Source organism: Eupeodes corollae, chromosome 2 (genome assembly GCF_945859685.1).
Source record: "Eupeodes corollae chromosome 2, idEupCoro1.1, whole genome shotgun sequence".
NCBI classification, from domain to species: Eukaryota; Metazoa; Arthropoda; class Insecta; order Diptera; family Syrphidae; genus Eupeodes; species Eupeodes corollae.
In genome coordinates, this window is record NC_079148.1 from 55,855,241 (window position 1) to 55,867,398 (window position 12,158).

Here is a 12,158-nt window from a genome sequence, read left to right on the forward strand (position 1 = left end):
TTGCAGACGAGCTTGAGGTTCCGTGCGGTGTGCATACGGTGCGAAGAATACTAAGGGAGCATATCCTAAATGCTCGCAGTCCAAGAAAGGTTCCACTTTTAAGGAAGAACCATATAGTTAAAAGGATGAAGTCATGTCCAATAATAGACTTTTTTTATGTACCTCATTTAATGAACTGAAATTCCTTTAAAAGACACTTAAAGAGTCAGTTAATTGACGGATGAGTAACCAGATACTGTTATAATCTGTCGGAAAGAAAAAAAGGTCTGAGAGTTTTAAACAACAAGTAGTTCTCGGTGGCCAATTGTGATCATCTTTTCACCTCACAAATATCTTCTTGCATAAATTCGAAATGTGCCTGTCTGCAAAATTTTCATAATTTTTGTGTTGAATTTTAACAATTTAACAATTTTTTTTGTTCGTTTTAAAATTCTTCGCTTACTTTCTGCACTAAAATATTTTAAAAAGATATTTTAAAGAGTGTGGGTAAAATTCTCTTACAAAAAAGTAAACGAACGGGAAAACAACAAATTTTTTCTACAATTTGACTGTCAAAAAAATATAAACTTTGAAACATCATCGTTTTATTTCGTGTTTAGAATCTATGTACTATATTTATTTTTTGTAAATGGATAAATTAAGATAACACGTACTTCAATCATGGTCCATTGTTTTTTTTTTATGAAAAACTTGATTAGATTGAAACTTGAAAATTCAATCTTGTTGCTGTTCTTTGGGAAAAGAATTTTTAATTTCATAAGTGGCAGCCAAAGCGAGCAATTTATTTAATTTATTTGAAATTCTATCAAATTTGGCACTTTTCACAAATCAGCCCAAAAACATTTTTTGTGTTAAAATTCGTAGGTTGGGGAACTATTTTACATTCTCATGAGCGCTCTCTTTTACAAAAAAAACTACGAAATTTTTGAGTACACGAACAGGATTTAGTTAAATTTCCTAATTTTTCGTAAAATTACACTGTTTTAGGAAGATACGCGAATGAACCTATTATTTATATTGTTTTTTTTTTTTAAAGTGACAGCAGCCTTCATACATCTTATTTTAAAATATTATATCCAGTGAGTATTTATTTGAATACATTTTTGTACGTGGGTATTCTTAAATTTGTGTTTCCAGAAGGGTTTGGACAGCTGGCAGGGTAAGCATTCGACACATTTGTCGAGCATGTTTTAGGTGATATTAAACCCTATTATTGATCCTATCGTAATGGGAATCTTTTACGAATTCCGATTAAAACTATTACCAAATACGTTCGTAGTGAAAAACCTCAAACGCATGGTTTTCGTGATTCTGTTTTTTTTTTTGGAATTCGTAAAAGTTAACAATTACGATGAAATCCATATGGAATGTTGTTGGTAATTTTCCGACTATTTAAAAAGATGCAATTGACTAATTCGACATTTTTAAAAGTCAATTTGCCCAATCCATCATTGATTTCGCCATAAGAGAAGTTATAACTTGAACGCCTGCCCATCCGATATTCATATTAGCCTCGGACAAATAAAAGCGATAAATTGTGGGTGGCCATAGTAATTTAATAATGGGTGAATCATAGCATTAACTAATTTTCCGTTTTTAACTTCTTAGGAAATAATTGTAATTGATCCAATTTTGATCCTATAGAATGTGAATCAAAGATTATAGATTTATGTGTGTGCATCTATAAGTAGGTTCGAAAAGATTTTTCGGCTCCCGGAAATAACGCCAGAATTTTGTTTTGGAAAAAACGCCAGAAAATGTTTTCTGCTTCAAATTGGAAAAAGAAGCAGAATTTTTTGTGGAAAGTAAGCCAGAAACATTGGAAATTGTGCCAGAATTGTGTTTTTACTAAATGTAGCAAACTGTTTGCTACGATTTCCCGGCAGCATGGACATTTGTAATTTTCGTTTGAATCTGCAACTGCTTGAGCTTGCTACTTTAAGTTGTACTCCGAGCATATTTTCATATGTCTACACAGCAACAACACAACGTTTGGTGGAATAATATTACATAATATTACAAAGCAATTAAACAATATTTCTTACAATAGATGATAGAGACAAAGAATGTGTAGTAAAACTGTTTATTTATTACAAAAATTTATACAAAAAAACAGTTTTTTTTGGAATTTCAGGCATTTTTTTCCTAAGAATTTTCTGGCGTTGTTTCCATTTACAGAAGTGGAAAAAAGGCAAAACAAAATATTTGGAAAAAAAGCCAGAAATAAAATTTTTCATGTTTAGGAAAAAGCGCCAGAAATTTTATTTCTGGCTTTTTTTCCAAATATTTTTTTGCCTTTTTTCCATTTCTGTAAATGGAAAAAACGCCAGAAAATTCTTAGGAAAAAATTCTTGAAATTCCGAAATTATTTCAGAAAAATTTGAGATTTTTGCCTAGGAAAAAAAGCCAGAACTTTGTATGAAGAATTTTCTGGCGTTTTTTCCAAAAAAAATTCTGGCGTAATTTCCGGGAGCCGATTTTTCCGTCGTCCACATCTAAAGAACCAAAGAAAAGATATAGACTTGATAATGTTAGTTGACACACAAAAATGTAATCTTAATTTTTTTATATAAAACATAAAAACTTTCAAAAAATCCTACTTTGATTGGTACAAATTAGTTTTAGACTAAAAATCTCGTTAATAAAAACAGATGATAAAATCAAACTTATTTTATCATACGTAAAATATTGTTGTTAACTTGTAATTATTGTTTTAGAAAAATTCAATTGACAACTTTTTTTTATAAAACACGAAATCCTTCAAACAACAATAAATAAAAAAAACTGCTAAGAAATTGTTTTCCACTCGATAATTAGGAGAACATATATTCATATATTTTTAATAATAATTTTGTACAGTTTAGAAAAATCCACAGACGGTTACGGATGGGGAATTATCAGTGTGGGTCGCATCCCAGCCTCTTTTTAAAGTTATTCTGCACTTTTCTAAAACAGTTTCTGTATACCTATTCTTTTCAGTGGCGTGAAATAAAGCCAATCTTTAGTAGGTGGTCATAGTTCACATTCACTTTGATAGTGAAATAATGCCAAGGTTTTTTGATAAATTCGACTAGCTTATTTTTACGGTGACTATAAACATTGAGGTATGTAACCTGCAGGCACCCTGTTATAGGTTGAGTGTATGCAAACCATTCTTTTGAAAGTAAAATAAGCCCAGTTTGACCTTATTTCCCTTTATTTTATTGTAAGACCAACTGATGAAAATTGGAAATGTTTAACTCTACTTGGTTTTATTTCACGGCTCCATTCTTTTCGACAATATTTCACATGAGTAGTTATTTATTATTTACAACATTTTGTTATTCCCGAATTCCTATAAGGATTGATGGTGAAAGATTAAAGATAGAAATGAATTATAAAAACATTAAAATTTTAAATTTTATCAATGTTACTGGAAAATCCCAAAGTCAATGACTATTTTCTGTCTTTAAAAACTCGTAGTTTTTTTCCAATTTATTTTCATCCCTATATTAAGCACCAAAAAACCAATGACTATTTTAATTTTTTCTCAGTGTAAAACGGTTGGCTGGAAAAGTGACAACAAAAAAGAGCGTCACGTCGCATTAATTTCAAATAAACTCTACTAATAGCTAAGTCATCGCTTTTTAACTGGTATTAATATTAAGAAAAAAATAGAAAATTTTTCGCCCATTATAGCTAATATACCTTCTGATTTTATGCTTTGTTTAGATTAATATGGAAATTAAATCAATTTCTCTATTCATTGACATTGATTGATTCAATAAACCTACGTACACTTTTCATAAGAAAGAATTCTAATTATTTCAGGGCAGCGCAGCGAACGCATCCGGACGATGATAATTTGAAGTGGAAAAATATCATTTTACCATTTTTGAGGTCATAATGTATTCTTGGTGAAAAAAAGAAATTAGTATGCATAAGTAAATGTTCAGATAAAATGACTTTGCTTTCTGGGATTGTGTTTTTTTTTTGTTTTTTGTTTTTTTATTCCCGGCGGTACTTTAACCTGGTTAAACATTAGAGTCAAGGACAAGTTCACATGGAGGTGGGTTATTATTAAAATCTCTTCCCCTTTTTTTCTACACATCCATTGTTCTAGTTACCTACATTTCTTATCTTTGATTCCAAAAAACTTCCAACATCGAACAATTTCGATTTTTGAATAGCCTTTAGTTCATGAATAAATAAATTTTAAAAATTATTTTAAGACAAATTAAAATAAAGATATCAATTATTTTGAAGTAATTTTACCTTTCACTTCAGTTATGTATTTCATTGCATAAATAAGTTATTACTTTAAATATTTAGTGGTTTTTAGGGAATTTCGATTTATAATACTACATATTATCATATGCATCGTTATAGCCATGATTTTTCAAGAATCCAAGACAACTTGTCACTATTGTTGTTTCTATCAGAGCTAATGATCCCATCTGGTTGCGGGGCTAGTAATTTTAAAACTATTTTTCTATGATTTATCCTTTTTACTACATTAATAATTTGAATTATAGACAATCCCCTTCAGTGGATCACTGTGGCGTATACTTGTTTTTTTTTTTTAAGTTGCGATTTTTAATATAAAACTGGAACTTTTCTAAATCAAAACGTCCTCATAATTATAATATGTTTCCTTGGTTGAAATTTGTATGTTGTGGCACTGAAATCGAGAACTGAAGTCTTACACCAAGGTTCTTAACTCAACGTACAATGTAAAAGAAAATTAAGAAAATAAACTTTTTTGGTCCAAATTTAAATTCAGCGACTGATTTTTTAAACCAATTTTCATCTTCTTTTTTGAAGGATGAGTTATTTTTTTTGTCTTTAGTTATGGAAAAGAAAACACAATGTAAATTTTATTTTATTAAATATAATTAATCAAAATTGTGCATTTGAGCGTAATATGAGTCAAAGACTTCTTTGTTATGGAAGATAGTTTTCTTTTTATCATGTTATTTTTACATACATGCATTTGGTGCATTTTAAGATTACCTTATTAGAAATTTAGGACACACGGAAAATTGTGAAGGCATCTACCTATACAAATTATTTATGAATATGATAAATAAAAAAAAACAAATGTAGTTACATATATTTTGGTGATCAAAATTTGTGAATAGAAATCAAAAACAATTAACTCATAATAATCAATCGATGTCGCTAACTATTTTAAAATGTTCACCAAAATATAACCATTCTTCTAAAGTTAAATACAAATTTACTTAAAATTAGAATAAAGTCAATAAATGCATTAACTTAAAACTTTAATATGTTTTTATATGAACTACTAAAATTGTTCTTCTTTAAAAAAAAATACTGATTAGTTACATTTTATACTTAACTTAATTTTTAAATGCAGCATCATTGATATGACATAAATATAAATTAATATTAATTTTCAAAACGACTTTTTCTATATATTCCTATGAAAATGATAACTTAAAAACAGAACAAGATAATAAACAATTAAGTTAGGAACTAGCAAGTTCAATATGTCTTCAAAAAAAAGTTTGAAAATATATAGGTACATATCGGATTAATATACAGATATAGATTCATATAAGTTTTTCATAGGTACTACTCGCTTACTCAAAGGGTTTTCATAAAAAATTGAAATACTAAAAACTCAATACTATACAAATCTGCCAATAGATAATAATCGATACGATCATTTATAACGTTTAAAAGTTGTACAATAATAATTATAACCTATTGTTTTATATAATATATAAAGATAAGTTTTTTTTAAAGTAAAAAGCCTATGTTAATATTCCTATACTATATAAATCTTAAGAACTCTAAAATATTTACGGCCATCCAAAATTAATATTTGTCATTTGATAAAATTTATTATTAAATGGTCTATAGAATTCTCTTAGTCTTTCAATTGCAGCTGGATCTATAAATGGATGGTTTCGCCCCTTAGTCTTGCCTAAACAATGTGGTGTTGATTTAGCTTCGGATTTAAATAAACATGGAAATCCTTTTGTTGAATTAAAATAAAAATGTTTTTCTGTTACAACCCGTTTTAGTCCAAGAAAATCCTAACAAAATTACAAAATCAAATTCAATACTTGAAAAATATATGTATTAGGAACATTTAATTTCAAACTTACTTGAACACGACCAATTTCAAAAGCTGGATCTACAATCAGCCTTTCCCCACTAATAAAAAGTAATTGTGATAGTGGAAAATATTGTAGCCATTTTTCGAGATGTTTTGAATAGACTCCGATTTTGACTGGACTCCATGTTGTGTCAACGACTTCAAATGATCCGTTCATAAAAGCCAATTGTTCGAATTTTTTCATATCAGTTTTTTTACTCGCCGCTTGGGTGTAGTCCGAAATAGCACGAGTCACAGGATCTCGAACAACAACAAGAAGTCTAAGGAAGAGTTAAGATAATGCACACTTTGAAATATTATCAAGCTTTCTTACAACGATGAATCATTTATTATGAATATAAGACCCCTAGGACCCGCGATAACTTTGTATCCCTCACTGTACATTCAATGAGCCAAGAACAAAAGACCATCGTTAAATAGGCAGCTTTAAGAACCCAAGACAAATTCATTATTTATTCGGGGTTTAAATACGCATTGGACTCTTTGGACTCAGATGACATAAGGCAATTTTCTAGTATCTGATTGGCCAGCTGCCAAAAAACTGCCTTTCAATAAGAGCATCTTTGTTTGAAAAATTCCTGGAATTTTAATCAGTATAAATCTGCTTTACTATCAAGTTAAATCTACTAATGTCTAAATTTCAGCGGATCATGTTTTTTTCATTCATTAAAGCTGAACTTCATAAGTATGTTAATTACTTATTCAGTGTACAATTTTATTTATTAAGATGAAAGATCGCTGTCATAGAAGAATTCAGACGATCTGTCACGTAACGTTTGAAAGACAAATGACATTTCTGTTTTCGTTTTGACAGCCAAACCTAGTGAATATTTGTGACCATTAACCTGTAATTTATGGTCTTTAACTTAACTTAACTGAGGAAAAAAGTTCGCTCTGCGCGTTGTTGTTGGCCGGGAACTTTTGTTGATCATGTTCTCATCTTCGTTTGTCTAAGAACCCCTTTACAAGTTTAATGCGACTTAAACTGCTTCGGTTTCAAGCAACTAGTAAGATCGCCAAGCGTCATAAACTTCAAACTCGGAACTTTACTTTACTAACCCCTACTTTCAGTTGATCGTGCGAAAACTACCAAAAGCATATTTGTCTGCTAAAAAACTCCTCGGCCGAGCTATAAGCCTATCTCAGCTTGTATTTTGTATTTCTTTTCCAATTTTTCATGGAACCCGTTTATACAAAACATTAAATGGAATTATGCAAAAAATAAATTAATCACTGAGTAATAAAGTTTAATTTTAAGTTGAATGAAAAAACATGATCAACTGTCATTTTCACATGAGTAGACTTAAGTTCATAGTGGCTGCGTTCAATCTCGTGTTGGATAGGGTATCTTGGATAGGTTTAATTTTAGATACCTTGTTGAAGGAGTTGGATAGCTGTATTGCAAAAAGCAGAGAAGCATTAAAGTTTCGAAGCAAAAATTGTTATAATGTTATTTAATGGATAATTCAACTGATTCGTCGAACGGTGATGAATTGATAGGTGCTTAAAAATTTAACAAATAAGAGATAACCTTAATCTTTAATCTATGTTAAATTTCTTCTTAACTCAATTGGAATTCTATATGATTAATAATTTACTTTCGAAATCTCCGGTTTAAAACGATTTACGTTTAACAGAAAACTTTCCTAATAGAAACGAGGACCATTATGAAGTGACAATACCTGGATATAGTTTGGAAGAGTTTTGATCTTATTGCTGAGGCAAATAGCGTCTTCATCGCCTATTATGTACAGAACATCCTCAAATCCAACTTAAACTAACATTTTTTGTTTACCAACAAATACAAAAAGCTGAAATAAATTTGTAAGTTTCTTGAAATTCAACCATGTGTTGAATCAGCTGTTCTGTCAGAGACCTACGAGACCTCGTACATACCCCAGAAATTCTTGGTTAACTTTGGGTTCCTTTTTTGACATCTCAGCTGTTTTTGATCAGCTGTTATTTTTCACGTAAAACACTAACAAAAAGGTATCCGGCTGCCCTATCTGTCTGAGATTAAACGCAGCCAGTTAGTTTAAGAGAGACTTTTCTTGACTTTCCAAAATAGTTGCCTTAATTGGAACGCAATTTTTTGGGAGCTAACCAATCAAATACCTAAAACTAGCCTTATTTTCAAGTCCATTATGTTGTCTGTAGTGACAGCGAGATAAAATTATAAGACGTCAAAGTCAATCACATCAAAATAGTCAAATGTAAACACAGCCTTAGAGATTGTCAAATTAAATGCAAGATGTCTTTCTAGTTTATCTTAACTTAATTCATCATTAAACAAATTCAAAATAGACATTAACCCTGATTACGTATGTCGTTAAATTAAAACGACACAGCTTTAGGATTTATAGTTTTTCTGTTGTCTTAATTAAATGACAACCTTAATTAGGTTGACTGACCTTACAAGATACAGTTTACACATAAATTAGTCTTACTTTGTGCTAGGATTCATATGATGTACTCTTTGAGGCACCTCCTTGGTGACAAAGTAACTGGGTGACTTTTCCATTGTAATTTGCCCCTCTATAGTGTATGGCATATGATGGCGATACCAATGCAGACCTCGATTATAATGTCTATCGAAAAAATGAACCTCACACCCAGCAGCTCGCACATCTGGATGTAGCCGGATAAATTCCAATAGTGCACGAGTTCCACTCTTTTTCACACCAATTATAAGAGTATCCGGCAAATGGCGTGACGGTCGCAATCCTTGTTGTCGAAGAAATCTGTACTTAGGTGAGCCATCTATTTCCGTATAGTTGTACATCAATGGTACTATTCGAACAATAGATCCTAGGATTTTTATTTCCGGTGGTTCTGTCATAACAACTGGAGACATTACACTTTCCACAGAGCTTTGAAACGAATGCTAATAATATGGATATACATTATTGAGTGTACACTAAATATAAGAATTTTTAAAGATAAGAATTTATCATTTATGTATTACCCTTTTAAAAGATCGATTTATACGTGGCATTAAACACGAATTAAATGTATATGAAACATATAAAACAGATATGCAAACTAAAAATATAATCGCTACCGTGCGATTACTTAGATTGGAATACCAATTCGCAAACATTTTTTCTTCTTTTTAAATCCGACAACAAACGATTTTACATAAAATTCACCGCAATCATCTAAGGAATACATTTACACTCAAAACTTAATTTTCTATATATTTTTTAAGTGATTCTAAAAACATTTTTAAATAAAATAAAAAAATTTAACTTCTTTTTTAGATTGTGGAGGAATTGATTATGTAAAATTTGTGTAAAAATCGACTTTTCAAAAGATAGAACCCTTCAATTAGACAGATGCATGTACATGCACAGTTCTTTCATTTTTGTTTGTGTTTTCTTTTTTATTTTTCAAGGCATTTAGATGGAAATCTATCAATTTCATTCATAAAATAATGTTTGGTTTTTGTTTGTATCTGCGCATTGAAAAGTTTTTAGAAAATTGAGAATTACAAAAGGGATGGATTTTGTAACTGTTATACTTTGTACATTCAAACATGAATCAGTACCTATCACAGCTAAGGGCAGTTTCACAGGGTGCTCAAGAAGTGATACATCAATTTGCATTTCATCAAGTATTAGAGCCATTAGTTAAAAAAATGATATTTTTGTCACCCTTAAATAACGCACTTGTTTTAAACAATTTCCCAACTTTAGCATTGTTGTTGATTTTAAATTTAAAAAGAAGGCTTTTAATCTTGGAAGGGGGGGGTTTCACACCGTTACCAAAACGACAAGATTTTGAGCACCGCATACAATTTTTTTTTCATGTTCTGTAAAGGGGGCTGATATTAAAAAAAAAAGTCCGCAAAATCAATTTTAACTCCAGATTTTTGTACAGATTTGCATATTCACGCCACAAAATATCTGTACAAGTTGACGAACTTGAGCAAATAATAAAATTATTCTGATTTCTACATACTTAAATGTGCAAACCGCACAAACAACCCCGCTGCAGTCCGACCTCTCTCCCACCTGCGTGAACCACCTGAATCGCGGTTTTCCTCTACTGCTGTCCAAAGGATTGGATTCGAAGACTTTCCGTGCTGGAGGTTTGGTGTAAATTTGCCCTACATAATCCAGCGATCAAAGTCGTTCAACTTTTATTCTTTTAACCAAGTGAGGTTCGCTGTACATGTACGTCCCGTACAGTTCGTAGTTAATTCTTCTTATCCACTCTCTATCTATGCAGACAGGACCAAAAATCAATCGAAGAATTTTTTTTTCTCAAAGCATACCAAGACGCTCTTAATTTTTTTTGACAGGCTCCAGGCCTCAGCGCCTTAAACGTTACTTTCGATGCTCGAAAGAAAACTTTACTCCTTAATTGTACTATCAAGTGCCTCGGTAGACAGTCCTTAACTGCCTCAAAGTTTTGACTGTCTTTGGTGACGTTTTGCCAAGACGTCGTCGTTTAATGACCTTTTACAATGGCAGCATATACACTGCCCAATAACCGATTATAGCGCCTCCTATCCTTCCTGTCTTTGGAGCTTAATATCAGCCAATCAAATAAAACATTTGGAATTGACTTTTTGCCCATGAAAGTTTGCAACATTACCCTCGAAAAGAAATAAAAGTTTCAGTACGATCTCAATAAATAACATTTTAATAGAATTTTAAAGGATTAATAAGAAAAATGTTGTTTTTTCCGGACATTTTATTAGAACCCCCACTTAAAAATGCCAAATAACATAACAAAATGGGCAGAGAATAATTTTAAGTTTTTTTTTTTTAATTTTAATTCCTTACATTTACAACTTATTTCTAAAAAAATTAATAGTGTGTTGTACCACCACGGATAACTATGACCTCGTAAATCCTGTGTCCAGAGAAATAGTCTGCCAGGCACTTTTTATTCCTACAATGAGTTACGATTCAGTTGGATATTGACTTCCAGACTCGTAAACCTTGCGTGCTAGCCACCCCCAACATTTTCTGTTAAGTTAAGGTCGGGCGAACATGGCGGCCATTTCAGTAAGGGTTCTTTTTGGATCGTTAGAAATTGCAATTCAATGGTGCCATAGCACATTATAGCTCCCCTTACCATGACACCACTAGCGCAGCTGTGCAGTCGATCTAAAGTATGCTCTTCCTTTCGAAGTTCATGAAAGTAGTAGGTATGACTCTCAAATTAAATTTGTTGGACATAAGTGCTCTGCAGAAATCGGGGCGTTCCGTCTTTCGATGTCGATTAAGAGGTGTTTTTTTTTAAGACGCTTTAAATGTTCAACATTGGAAATAATTCTTTGCACAGTCCGCAGTCATGCTTTTACACTGTTTTTTCTTTAATCTTGGCTGCAGAGTCGTGTGAATTGGACGCGTGCCTCAAAATAATTCCCTTGTCAGCTGCTGTAATGACAGAAGATGGCCGGCACATTGTCGCATTTGACAGAATAAAGGTAAACAAAATAACGGTTCATTTCCAAAACTCAAGTTTTTTTTAGAAAAATATTAAGCATTGTACATATTAAACGTTCGGTGTTATTTGCATTTACGCTGAAATATAAGAGGGGGAGCTAATCGGTTGTCGGGCAGTGTATAAAGTATAAATATCCTTATGGCTACCGGAAAAAGCTCAAGAAAGTATGAATGGGCAGGTTCAGATAACATAAGAGAATTCATTTGCAGTCAACTTCATTCTTTGAACGTAAATTTTGACCAAGGCAACTAGTTCGTTTTTCAAGTGTCATGCATTTTAAATTCAAAACTTTACTTGGCAAACCTCTACTTTAAGTTCATAGTAGAAAAAGTACCAAAATAATCATTATCAACAAAACACTCCTCAGGCACGCTACAAGTCCATCACGATTTTAATTTTGTATACGATTTTAATTAAGTCGCATTAGTTATTTCATTTCCAAATTTACAAGGAACGTTTTTAAAGAAAGCATTAAATGAAGTTGTGCAGAACAAAAATAAATCATAGAATAATAAAGTTTAGCTTTTAGTTGAATGAAAAAACATGATCAATCGTAATTTTGACATATGTT

At 31.3% G+C, this 12,158-nt stretch overlaps 1 protein-coding gene across 1 annotated transcript; it reads right to left on the reverse strand.

The window, feature by feature from the left end:
- Window positions 1–4,850: 4,850 nt before the first annotated feature.
- Window positions 4,851–9,480, reverse strand: LOC129946138 (heparan sulfate glucosamine 3-O-sulfotransferase 6). Its single transcript, XM_056056200.1, has 4 exons — window positions 9,093–9,480; window positions 8,575–9,011; window positions 6,117–6,387; window positions 4,851–6,044 (listed from the first exon to the last, which is right to left on the reverse strand). Exons 1-4 carry the CDS (start codon window positions 9,225–9,227, stop codon window positions 5,808–5,810), a joined length of 1,080 nt encoding a protein of 359 aa, XP_055912175.1. The 5' UTR covers window positions 9,228–9,480; the 3' UTR covers window positions 4,851–5,807.
- Window positions 9,481–12,158: the final 2,678 nt, after the last annotated feature.

Excerpts from the sequence above, each read along its gene's own strand:
- LOC129946138 (XM_056056200.1), bottom strand. The coding sequence starts at position 9,227 with ATGTTTGCGAATTGGTATTCCAATCTAAGTAATCGCACGGTAGCGATT. Across the intron at positions 6,388-8,574 it reads CATATGAATCCTAGCACAAA|ACTTCTTGTTGTTGTTCGAG; the intron begins GTAAGACTAATT and ends ACTCTTCCTTAG. Across the intron at positions 6,045-6,116 it reads TTGAAATTGGTCGTGTTCAA|GATTTTCTTGGACTAAAACG; the intron begins GTAAGTTTGAAA and ends TAATTTTGTTAG.